Consider the following 13,501-nt stretch of genomic DNA (forward strand, 5'->3'; position numbering starts at 1 on the left):
GGAAGACATCTTTCAAATAGAACAAGGAAACTCTAAAGTAAGGAAGAAATACTTACATAGAGAAACGAAGGCTGGATGAAAGTCCTGGTACTTTGAAAAAGAACCTTTTTGAGGGAGAAGAGAGGGACTTGAGAGGTTGCTGAGGAAAAGGGTTTTAACCCACGTCTTCCATAACCGCCTCATTAACGAGCAATTAGCCAGCGCCTGGAGAAATGGCAAAACAAACATGCGTGTGTTAGTTACCTGAAGGAATGGGCTCTTTTATAGTCCATCAGTTCGGTCTTTTGAGCCCATGTTATAGCCGAGATTTCAAATCTTGGCGAACATACTGAAATAATGAAAACTGCCTGGTGAAAAAAAAGTAAAATTTGATGGTTCATGTGATATTATGCAGAATTAGATTTCAAGCTCTTCAATAAATACGTAATTTCATTAAATATGATTTCAGCTATTTTTGAATTAAATATACATTATTCACTTATAAGTATGTAACATCACATTTGAATTCCAATTTCCATTACTTACCATAAATATCATTTATTACATCATTTGATATATTTAAATATTAAATATTAATTAAATATGTCCAACTTTCAGTCTCAACCAAACCAATGTTAGAATCAATTTTCAAGGAAAAGTGAACCATTCAGGTTTTGACATTAGTATATAACAGGGAGAAATGCACACTTAACGCGTGTACAAATATAATAATATTTTTATTAAACTAATAATGTATTATCAAAATACATTTGACTGAAATAAAATACAGAGAATAAATGAATGAAAGAAAATTCATATGTAAAGAAAAAAAATTATGGATGAATGGAACAATAAGTGGGGAGAAGTAGTTACCTCAATATGTAAAACAGAGAAATAAATAAATAAATAAATTTTAAAATAAAATAAAAATAACATATCAAAAACTAAATAGACATCAAAATCATACTCTTCAATTATATATAGTATTAATAAAAAAAATTAATCAAGAAAATAATAAGTGTAATAATATTATCGTCTAATTGATAGTAATTGATCATTGCTTAAATATTGTACACAATTAAATTGACAAGTTGAACTTAGTCGTGCTATGATTTTTCTTAATTCAGATAAATCAAATACGGGTCAAAATTCCCCTCTTTAGGTACGAATAGATGAGATACTTCCTCCCTTTCCTCAACAAAATCACGTAGAACCATACACTTGTCTCGTTCAACAGTACTCTCATTGAAAAGTCGCTATATTCTTTGCTCACTGTCCCTCATCCTCTCCATCTTATATGCAAGACAAGGCAAAATTGTGACCATGTAAATTCTGATTTAGATTGGATTTGGTTGATTTTGAATCAATTATATAATAAGTATAATAAATTTGTAATATAATTGGTGTATAATTCAGTAAAAGTGATCTATTCATAACAAGTATATATGCACTTGTTATGTGATTTATTTGATTCAATCATATTTAATTTTGATTAGAATTTTTTATCTGATAAGATCGTCCCATCACCTAAAAGTGATGGTCAAGGTCAAAGGTCGAAGAAAAAAACCAAAGAGCAGACGCCATTCATGACGTCCGGTCAGCCTATTAACTACAAAAGTTTTGTCCTCTCCGAGGATCGATAATTTGAATGTTTATCAACTAAGGCCAGCCCCGTTGTGGCGTATATATAGAGAGAGAGGTTTCGTGACAAGTTAGAAATAAGAACCATAATCCATATACAGTTTCATAAACTAAGCATGGAAATAAGCTGGTTATATGGGCTCCTTTGGCTTTTCGTTCTTGCTTTGGCGTTCAATTTTTCATCAAAAGGGAAAAGAAAACTTCCACCGAGTCCAGCCCCTGCACTTCCTCTCTTAGGCCACCTCCACCACCTTAAATTACCTCTTCATCTAACTTATCACAAACTCTCTCAAAAATTAGGCCCCATCTTCTCGCTTCGTTTTGGCACCCGCCTCATGGTGGTCGTCTCGTCTCCGGCCATCGTGGAGGAGTGCTTCACCAAGAACGACATTGTTTTAGCCAACCGGCCACAGTTCATCCTAGCAAAATACATTGGCTACAACTATACCACCCTGGTCGCTTCCCCGTATGGCGAGTATTGGCGCAACCTTCGCCGCCTAACCACAATTGAAATATTCTCCACTGCTCGCCTCAACAAGTTTCAGTCCATCAGACACGACGAAGTGAGACTTATGTTGGAAAATCTCTATAAAAACTCGTACCAAGACTTTGCAAGAGTTGAACTCAGGTCTAGGTTTGCTGAGCTAACATTCAATAACATCATGAGAATGGTGGCTGGGAAGCGGTATTTTGGTGAGGCTGACGAAAATGAGGAGGCGAAGCAGTTTAGAGAGCTTATAGATGAGGTTTTCAAGCTAGGAGGCGTATCAAACCCTGCAGATTTCTTCCCAGTGTTTAGATGGATTGACTACAAAGGCCTTGAGAAGACTTTGGCGAGGTTTGGAGCCAAAATGGACGCTTTCTTGCAACGTTTAATTGACCAACACAGAAGAGATAAGGGTGGAAATACAATGATAGATCATTTGCTTTCTTTGCAAGAGTCGGACCCTGCGTACTACACCGATGTTATCATCAAAGGAATTATAATGGTAACCTCTCATTTCCTTCTTCTTAATTAGTCATACCCTTGAATGATTAAATTTGATTGGCTCACAATCACATACATCAAATCATCTTGTTAACATGGCCAAAATGTCAGGTGATGCTCCTTGCTGGAACAGAGACATCAGCATCAACCATGGAATGGGCAATGGCTGCTCTGCTCAACCACCCGCCCAAGCTGGATAAGGCCAGAGTTGAGATAGATAATCTTGTTGGTAACAATCGCCTCGTCAATGAATCAGACTTGTCCAAGCTTTCATATCTCCAAAATATTATTTCGGAGACGTTCCGTTTATTCCCAGCAGCACCAGTACTAGTACCACATGAAGCATCCGCTGATTGCAAGCTTGGTGGATACGACATACCCCGAGGCACAATCGTGCAAGTAAATGCTTGGGCCATACATAGAGACCCCACAGTTTGGGATGATCCTACAAGCTTTAATCCCGAGCGTTTTGAAGAAGTAGGAGAAGTTGGACCTACGAAGTTGTTGCCGTTTGGGATGGGAAGGAGATCTTGCCCGGGCAACGGCCTAGCCAATCGGGTTGTGGGCTTGACCTTAGCATCTCTAATACATTGTTTTGAGTGGCAAAGGACTGATGATGCCTTGGTAGATTTGACAGAAGGAAAAGGAATATCCAGGCCTAAAATACCACTTGAGGCTAGGTGCAAGGCACGCAATGTGCTTCAGAAAGCTCTTACTCAACCAGCTTAAAATCTTTTCTAAAATATTTGCACCTACTACGATGTATATGATGGAGGCAAAAAAAATAAAAATAAAAAAGGTCCAGGGCCACCATAATAACTCTGGCCAATGAATCATAACCATGTAATAGAGGGTAAGTAAATAATAAAATAATACTCTACTCAAAATAATATATTTCTACTAGTATAAACCCCCCATTTTCTCATTTAGAGAAAAAGTGAACAACTGATGTTGCACTCGAAGTGCGTTGAGTCACATCCTATAAGTACAATTCAGTTTTATCTCACTTTTTGCAATATCCTTGTCCATTTTGAGTCTTGCATGTTTTTCTAAATAATCATTGGTTGTATCTTGGAGGAATGAAACAATTAGTTGAGCATCACTAGGACTGGTGTACGTTGTCAACCACAAGTCTCCTAGACTCCTACCAGAGTTTTTTCATATATTTTTACTATAGGATTTCTTTAATATTGCTCACACTTATACAACCACTCATTCAATACAATAGAAGTGAGGAAAACAACCTTTGAGGGGTGTTTACGAGAATTTTAAAAAAGTATTTTTTTAATTTTTTCTAAAAATATGTGAGCTTTTGTTTTTATGTAATTGATACTTTTAAGTCGAAAGTTAAAAACAATTTTGTAGGTGCTTTGAGTTGGTTTGATTTTTTTATACTAAATATAACTTTCTTTTTGTACTATTTTACCCTTATTTGAATAATCTTAATCATGTTTATTCTTGTTAATTTATTTTCAAAATTTTCATTTGAAAAATATTATTTCACAAATTTAATGTTTTATAATTTGTATATTTTATTTTTTATATTATTTAATATTATTTTTATATCATAGAAAAACTTATATTAATTAATAAAAATTTTTATTTTTGCAATCATGCATGTTTATTTATTATGAATGAATGAACAATTTTATTACTTAATGGGAATATTATTGAACTAAACATCTAATTTTTAAATAGTTTTCAATATTTAGTAATATGAATGACAAATATTTGTAAAAAATTAAATATGAGATATAGTGTTGCAATAAAATTTTATTATTTTTTGAGAAAAAATTAATTATTATTAACAAAAGATAAGTCAAATATTAATAAAAAATAATATATGTTTGCTTACTTATAGGAACAAAATGGTCTTTAATTAATTAAATTTGTTCCAAAAGTAATTTTTTCTTAAAACTTTGATCTGTTATTTACTTTTTCTACTTATACTGTCCACTATTTTGATCCTACTACAATTTTCATCTTTTTCTATAAAAATTAGTTTTTCAAAAGCAAAAATTTCTTAAAACACTCCCTTAATTGCCACCTCAAGTTCCAGGAAAGTGAAAACTGAAACTGCAGTTCAAACTCACAGCACCCACACTTTATTATTAATGGGCCTTTTGGTGTTTCACTTTTTCTATTTTTTTTAATATTTAATTAATTAATTTATTTAATTATTTCCCACTCTTCTACTATTTTTTTATAGTTATCTTTTTATGCATCTTTTTTCTTAGTAATATTATATAATCATTTTTTTTTTCTCTTTTTTCTATAAATCTAATATAAATTTTTATGGTATATATATTTTATTAATAATAAAAAGTTAATAATCATTTGATCTTAAATATATTAAAGAATGACGCGATACATAGAGTAATTGTGTAACAAATTACTAGTTGTTGTAAACTTCAAGGGAATGGGGAGGGGGAGCTATTTATAGAAGTTAAAAATATATCTTTGAACTTACATGTCAAATTGGAAAAAAATATTTTCAAAATTTTTTATGACTATCATTCGAATGGATTATCATTTTATTTAAAAAACATACCATTTTACTATAATAGACACACTAGTTCAATTTAGGGAGACATTTATTTAGTTAATTATATATAATTGGATCAATCATCATTCACGTGTCACGAAATTTGTCACGCATCAGTCACCATAATCAATCATTTATTATGATTTAATCTGATTAAAATAAATTTATTTGTTAAATTTATTTTTTAATTTATCATCTCCATTTTTAACACTAATATAGTTTAAAGAAAAGGTAGAGTACATATATATGGGATGGTCCAGACTCCAGGTTTAATGTCCATATATATGTACATGGGGAAAATGCATGCTACTTCCTGTGATATAGATAATGTGTAAAATATCCCTTATAAAAAAAATTAAATTATCTCCCTGTGTTTTTTAAATTAAAATAATTTATCCCCTTAGACGAATGTGTGTAGAGTATTCACCCCTTTTGCAAGTGTACATGATTTTTTCTCCAAAAAAAAATATTTTTTATATAATATATTATACATCTAATTTATAATATATACAAATATTTATTAAAAACTAAACATACTATTTTATGTATAATAATAATACTTTTAATAATATATATTTATTTAAAAAAACAAAAACAAAAAAACCAACCCTCTATCCACCCACCCCCAAATCAGCCACCGACCACCCCCTTCCCCCCTTGCCGCCTCCACTCCACTGCCCTCTCCCACTCCCTTTCCCCTTCCCGTCGTCACCCCTGCCGTCTTCCCTCTGCCCTCCCCTATCGCCGCATCCCCCTCCCCTTCTCCCTCCGACCTCTCTCCCCTTTCCCCTTCCTCCACTGCCTTTGTCCCTCTGTCTTTCCTTCCACGTCCTCATCACCATCGCCTCCCTTTCTCCCTCCACATCCCTCTCCCCTCCTCGTCTCCAATGTCCCCCTTCCTTCTTCGCGCCGTCCCCGTCGCCGAGGCCTCCCCCTCCCCCGTCCCCGCGCCCTCCCCCCTCTTATTCTACCCTCACTGTCACTTTTCTCTCTCTCTCTCTCAAAAATATATATATAATATAACTATTAATTATATAATATATATTTTATATATATATATTTTATTTTTTTTAAATATTAATCGTCTACTAAAATAAATTTAAATTTAAATCGTAGATTTACTAGTTCAATTTAGACCTTATATTCAAATTCGATCCGACAGTTATTATAAGATTATACATGTAATTTTTATAATTAAAAATTAAAAAAATAAAAAATTAGAGAAAAAAAACATGATTTACACGAATTCGCGTGAAAGGTGCAATTTCTATTTGTTTTTACGAAGTTAATTTGCTAAATTTTTTTGATATGAGATAATTTGTATTTAACCCTATATATATATATATATATATATGACGCAAAGAAGGGAGGACTTTGGAAGACTTTTGGAGTTGAGATAAGAGATGTTTTCCCCGTCAGGACACATAATTGTATTCCAGATCAGGACCCTTTTTATTTATCTGCAAATGGAATCTAATGTTCATCTGGTGGCAGACACATCAAAACACCTCAACTCAATATTCTAATGGAAAAAGAGTTTCCATGTGGTAGGTGCACGATAAAGACCGTAAAAAGAAGACCTGGATTTGGGTCCCTTTGTGTGCAAGTATAGAACAAGATTATCTACATCAGATTCCTCCAATCTTATTCTTGTTCTGCAAAACATTAACATAATCAATCATATGTCTGCATTACAATATTTAGTAGTAGTAAAAGCTTTCATCAAAACCCTCCACATGTACGGCGCGATCGCCCCCTCAATAATACAATCCAGATTCCCTTTCCGCCATAGCTTTGAGATTTTAAGAACCCTGCTGTCTGTCGAATAACAGAATGTGAAACCCTCCTCTAGTAATTCCACCGAGATGGTCCCCAAAATTCTGCTCTGAACAATTCGTCCAAAAGATGTATACAATAAATACACTTGAATTATTTGACCAATGCTGATATGTTATTTATCTATTAATTAGTTCCTAATTCATTTGAGACAGGGATCACAACGAGTCTCGAAATAGATGGTACTGGCAGGTTCCTTATAGTTAGATTCTGATGTGATATCTATTCAACTGTAATTAATATTTCATGAGGAGGGATTCTTGCAAGGGTGGTTGAAGTCCTGAACAACGTATGTACTTAGGTTTTAATCTAACAACAAGACATATGCAGATGGCGTTAAGTCTTATCTGCATGTGAGTCATGTGGCACAATGCTGCATTCTCGGGATTCCCCGAAGATATTTTGTTACTCAAGTCCGGACAATCTCGTCCAGGGAACCCAATCTGACCAGCCCCACTTGGTATGTATCTCCATGTTTTTGCAAATATAGGGATGAAAAGAAAAGAAAAGGTTGGATAGAATTAGTACTATAAATCAGAAAGACACAATCCCATTATAGTAAAAATCAGAAAAAGAAAAAAATATTCAAATTCAAATTCAAATCCCATACAATCAACATTCACAGAATCAGCTGATGATAACAAGCAGTCCAAAAACAATTATCATACCGACTCTGGATGAATTGCTGCTATATTTCAAGTCATATTCAGGCTCAGCGCCTGGAAAAGCCACGGAGGACTGTTTAATCGATCTTGATTTGATACAGGCTGCAGCTTTTCCAGGGCCCATTTCTGCTGGCTCAACAATTCTTCTCTTGTCGAGATTCTTGTGCCTTTTATATGGCTTGATCCGGTGGAAGAAGACGAGAAGCTCCGCCCGGAATCTGATGGAGGGTCTGCAGCTTCAGCAGCTTTAGTTAATTTACTTCGACGGTAGCTTCTCGGGCCTAATGTCAGCTCAAGATCGTGACCTTGATCGTCTTCAGGTTCAGAAACTCTACATTCGCCGGCGCCGCCTGATTCTGGAGCATTAAACTCTTCTGCCGGCCGTTCCAGGTCAAGAGATAGCCGGGCCTCGGGCAGTTTGCAATTATTCCCATACTGCAGATCTTTTCGCTTGTTTTTGGCGATGTCTTTCATTAGCATTTTCTGGATTTGATAAAGGCGATGAAGCTCGTAAACCTGCAGCAAAAAAAAATAATAATAATTTCAAGGTTATTACTGTAAACATCTAACTCAAAGTACACGAGGCGAGATAATTAATCTAGTTTAATTTAATTTACCTGCTCTCGAAATGTTTCCTCGTGCTTTAGCATAGCCATTTTCATGTATTCCCTGTCGTAATGATTCAGAAGCTTCTCCATTCTCGAGTTACCAAAAATATCATAAAACCAGCTATATGTGTTTGTATATATATATGTGCCTTTCTTGCAAGCTAAGGTTTTGGTGTTCTTCGGATTCTTTGATAAATACTCTTCTTCTTACATATATGTCCTCATCACCTGTAGCGAAAAAAACGGCCGAAATTAAAGATATATAAGCATTAATTATTATGAACCAAAAAAGAAAAAGTAGCACCACATAATAATAATAAAGACTGGCGCGCGATAAGGCCACGGATGTGAAATTTCTTTCAACATTTTATTTCTCATAGTTATCATAATGTTTTTGGGCCACGATAATTATTGGCAAACGAAAAATATCTATCAGCATGGCTTCACATCGTTTTCAGGACAACAGTGGTTAACTGTAGTTGCTGACTCAGATTTTTCCTTAGGTTTTTACACTCATGTCTTCATCCTCCACACTCCACATATTCTAGTTTAACTAGTTCACCAGAACTAAGTATGATTAGACATTTACTTTTGAAATTTCAAGGTATATTTTCACGTAGAATTATAACAATAAAAGACTGGTAATTGTACTTTTAATTGGTTTAATTAAGAGTACTTGGAGAAAAAATATGACGAGTTCCTAAAATTGCAAGAAGTGAAAGAAAGAAAATTGGAACAGCAGATGAAAAAGGTAGCTGACGACTAGCAATACTTCCAAGTTTGATCAACAGACAAGAACAGGCCCGAAGAGTTTCACTGTCCTAAAATCATTTTTCATTAGTACTTCTCCCTGAAAGATTGATCCTTCTGATCTCCTAAGCCTTTTAATGATCATCACAGCTCAATTTCAGCCATCAAGGAAAAAAAAACATATAAAAACAATCAACGAGAATTGATCAAAATCAAGACAAATTTTTTCAAGGAAAGAAAACATTTTTTTGATTACCTTAAAGAATGTCACAACTTGTGGAGAAGACAGAAAATCAGATTTCTGCTAATCTCTCTTGTGGGCACAGCTCAGAGTTCGGCTTAATAAGTAGTACTTCTTCCCCCTAACTGCAATACTTTTATTCCTTGTTTGGTATATATATATATATATATTTATAGAGAGAGAGAGAGAAGAGAGAGAAACTGGAGCAATATATACGCTAGCTGCAGATGTGATGTTGGAAGGAGAAGAAGAGGGTTGTGAGGAATTTGAAAGAATCTGTTCTTACACACAGAAATCAAAGCAATTGTTTGTTGCTTAAGGGGTACTAATATGAATGGTGAGGGGCATGCCAAACAAATCCCAGTGCCTTAGCCAATCTTATTTAAGCTTTGTGAAAGAGATGCCTCAAACATGTCCAGCACTGCATATATATATTAAATCCCCATTCTACTTTATAATATATCATTAATTAAATAAATTTCATCACAAATCTTATTATTATATTATATAATTCTGAAATTTGTGGATCACAAGGGGCCCTCCACACAAATCATCCAAATAACAGCGTAGCCTGCCAAAGTGAACCACATGCACCCAAGAATTATATACTCCGTGCTATAATTTTAATCACAGTTGTCTCTTATCAGATAATAATGCGTTTATCTATATCTATATATATGTATACAGATGAATGAAAAGAAAAGTTGTATGTATATATTTATACGTATACATGTACAGAGAAGGCACCACTAAGGTAGCACCATCTGGCCCGCCGACAAGACAATTGGATCTTGACCGTACCTCAAGAGGGTACCTCTTGGAAATTTTGGAGAGTCCAAAGTGGATCGGAATATTTATGGCAGGATGATCTTAAATATTTATGCATCATTGTAAAGGTTCAATTATTGTACATACATATATACAATTAATTATGAAGTTGGGGATTGGGTTTTCTTTTCTGTTAATGAAAATGCCATCTGACTTCAATTAATTATAAGTCTTCATTTCACTTTTTAGGATTCATTATGATCATAAAAGAGGGTTTGATTATATATATTTTTTTGAAATAAGTAGGTTTTATTAAATTCGATTTTATTTAACTAAGTGCCAGATGACATGAAAGTTCTGAAGTTAATTAATTACATGATCCTCTTTAATTCGCCCAAATTTCATATTTAAAATTAGTATTTTTTTATACCATTTTCTAACAACTCGTTTCATCATTCAAGATATTCAAATTCAAATACTGATTCAATATATCAATAACTCAAATCAACAGACATACACTCACATTTGTGCGATTCAAACTCACATTTTTTGTACACAATTCATGTATATATATATATATATAAATAATGTGTTATATATATATATATGTGTGTGTGAGTGTGTGTATGTCTTTAAGTAAATAAAATATTTTATACACATAATGTAACACAAAAGACAATATTGATTGGCAATAAATGACACAAACTGTCTTGAGACACATGAAGCTTTGGCAATAATTTATATATAATATTAAACTACTAAAAGATATAAAAAAAATTCCTATATATTTAATGTTCATAATAGCAAACAAGTATTAAATGAACATGCATGTGAATGCGTTTTCTAAGAACTACACGAACGTAGTCACGGAGGACATATCCATCGATGCCATCTTTTTAATTAAGGCTAATTAATATCTATAAATCGAAAATAGAAATAATCAAACAAATGAATTAGACTATAGTTTCATGTGAATTAACTAATAAATGTACCAATACATATACGAAAAACACCTTGAATTGAAGTTGTTTCGGAAAGTATTAGTTCTCATCCTATATATATATATATATGAACAAACACATTTTTTTCTTCACAATATAAATAATAAGAAATGTGAAACAATTTATCTTGATATATATATATATATATATATATGAAGTATAATAAAAAATATATATAATGTTGGTGGCTATCTAAAGGGGAAGGTTAGGTCACGTCCATTTGTCGGATAATCTCTCATTCTCTCTCACTCTTGTCTAATTTCTATGTGTTGCGCATTGAGTTTGTGCCCAGAGAAAGTGCTAAGCTGATGGAAACTTTCGTCCGTTTCTCATCTCCTATATTTTCTTAATTAATTTATTTATTAACAATTACGAATTTTAATAATACCAAGTGCTCCATGGTTGGTTTTTTTTCTTTGAAGTATCAAAATATGTTTTATTTTATGAATCTGAAAAAAATTGCTAAGTGCTCCGTAAATATCATGAGGCTACTTATTTTAATATTAAGTAAAGAGTAGATTTTATGAAAGTCGCACTACGATCTCTCTACTGTATTTATGAATTTTAGATAGACTTAGAAAACTTAAATACTCCACTTGTTAAAAGTAGCAATCATTCAAATTTACTCCCAAAGAACTTGTTTTGAATTTTCGATACAAGACGTGCCATAATTTAAATATTAATCAAGACAAATGATACATTAAATTAATTTAGGAAAAAATATTATTACTATTATATATATATATATATATATTGTTTTGGGGGGTGGGGTAAGGGGAGGAGATTGGGACATGGAAGCACGCGTTGCCGGTGCAGAGAGTGGGGGAGTGGGTCCTTCTGGGTTTTGCTAAAAGCCTGTCCCAATTCTTGTACTCTTCTTCATTTCTTCCCATGGTTTTGTACTACTATTATTTTACCCTCAAATATTCGCATTTAAAAATATCCGCCTCTAAATTCAACACCCTCTTCCAATTTCTAAATTAAATATTCCAATTATTAACCAATATCTACCCAGTAGTAATATATTAATTTATATTTATTTTATTAAAACGATGGATTATATTTTTGTGCAAATTTATCACATTTATTTTTAATTTAATTATTATTATTATTATTATTATTATTGGTACGAAGTGAGGTCTTGTATATAGTGGGCAAGAAGTCATGTTTTGAGGCATTGTCATGATTGGGGGTGACGTTATTATGAAAGTAATGACAGGGACTAAGTAGTCAGTTTAGCACGTTAATTAATCAAATCTAGGATAATGCCATTAATGATGATGATATGTGGTGGAATCTCGAATCTATACATATATATATATATAGAAAAAACACTAGTATTCCGCTTTCTCCCACATCTCCACTGATTAATTTGTACAAGAAAGAGAAACGCGCGCATCCACAAACAATTATTTGCACCTACATTTTTCATCACTTTATTTAATTATATCCTTTTTTTTTTCCTCGTACATTGAATCTTGATGTATTAGAGGTAGATCTGATCCATTCATACCAATGTCAATGATGTCTTAACTTAGTAATTAAGATTAAAGTTGAGGTACTTGTAAGTATTTTTTTTCACGTTAATTAAATTATTGTAATTTATTTGTCGTTGTTAGTCATATTAATTGAATTGAGCTATTGGACAATATTATTTATAAAAAATTTATTAAAACATATTATATATTACCTTTTTAGTTTTGATTTAAAAAAAAAAAAGGAAGAAGAAGAAGAAGAATATATGTAACTGGTTGTGGCATAATTGACCTCAATGATCAGTTAGTTGTCTGCATGTGCAAAACGCGCACATAGTTCTTAGTTTCAAAACTTCAACTGTGTAGACAAGAAATCATTGAACACCGTTAGTTGTCTACATGTGTGCAGTTCACACACAGTCCTTAGTTTTAAAAGTTGGTATTATTTCGACAAGATTTTACTGTTACAAATACCATTGCACCATACATGGACGAGAATGATATTCAAGTACTCCACTTTATCCATTTAGGCCAAAGAGATCTCGTTTGATTGACGAGAATGATATTCAAGTACTCCACTTTATCCATTTAGGCCAAAGAGATCTAGTTTAATTGGTAAAATTGAGATTTTGTTACTAAAAAACTATGGTTCGAATATATCCAATTTGGGTGTATATATTTACCTACTTCTATGGTAGTTATTATTATTTTTATCTCGTTTAAATATATTTGTTGATTCCAATCATTGATTTATTAAATCAGTTTTTGAATATAAATGTATTGAATGATCGATGTAATCAATCACATAACATATTAAAAAAAAAACTTTATCCAGCTAACAAAATGTAAGACTTAATTGAATTGCGACCTTTAGCCGATGGGGCACAAACTTTTAACACTAGAGAGCCCTTAAATTAATTAACCTAAGAATGAACAAAGTAAAACGTAGACATACATAAACTGAATTTCAGCAGAGGCCGCATGACTGCAGAGCTACATTTCCA

The 13,501-nt window shown here is 32.8% G+C and overlaps 2 protein-coding genes across 2 annotated transcripts; one reads left to right on the top strand and one right to left on the bottom strand.

Annotated features, from left to right (window-relative positions):
* Nucleotides 1,670–3,947, top strand: LOC105177797 (cytochrome P450 81E8-like). The gene is made up of 2 exons (XM_011101048.2): nt 1,670–2,609; nt 2,720–3,947. Exons 1-2 carry the CDS (start codon nt 1,737–1,739, stop codon nt 3,335–3,337), a joined length of 1,491 nt encoding a protein of 496 aa, XP_011099350.1. The 5' UTR covers nt 1,670–1,736; the 3' UTR covers nt 3,338–3,947.
* Nucleotides 7,560–9,654, bottom strand: LOC105177798. Its single transcript, XM_011101049.2, has 3 exons — nt 9,269–9,654; nt 8,272–8,490; nt 7,560–8,170 (listed from the first exon to the last, which is right to left on the bottom strand). Exons 2-3 carry the CDS (start codon nt 8,350–8,352, stop codon nt 7,685–7,687), a joined length of 567 nt encoding a protein of 188 aa, XP_011099351.1. The 5' UTR covers nt 8,353–8,490; nt 9,269–9,654; the 3' UTR covers nt 7,560–7,684.

Source organism: Sesamum indicum, linkage group LG15 (genome assembly GCF_000512975.1).
Source record: "Sesamum indicum cultivar Zhongzhi No. 13 linkage group LG15, S_indicum_v1.0, whole genome shotgun sequence".
NCBI lineage: Eukaryota > Viridiplantae > Streptophyta > Magnoliopsida > Lamiales > Pedaliaceae > Sesamum > Sesamum indicum.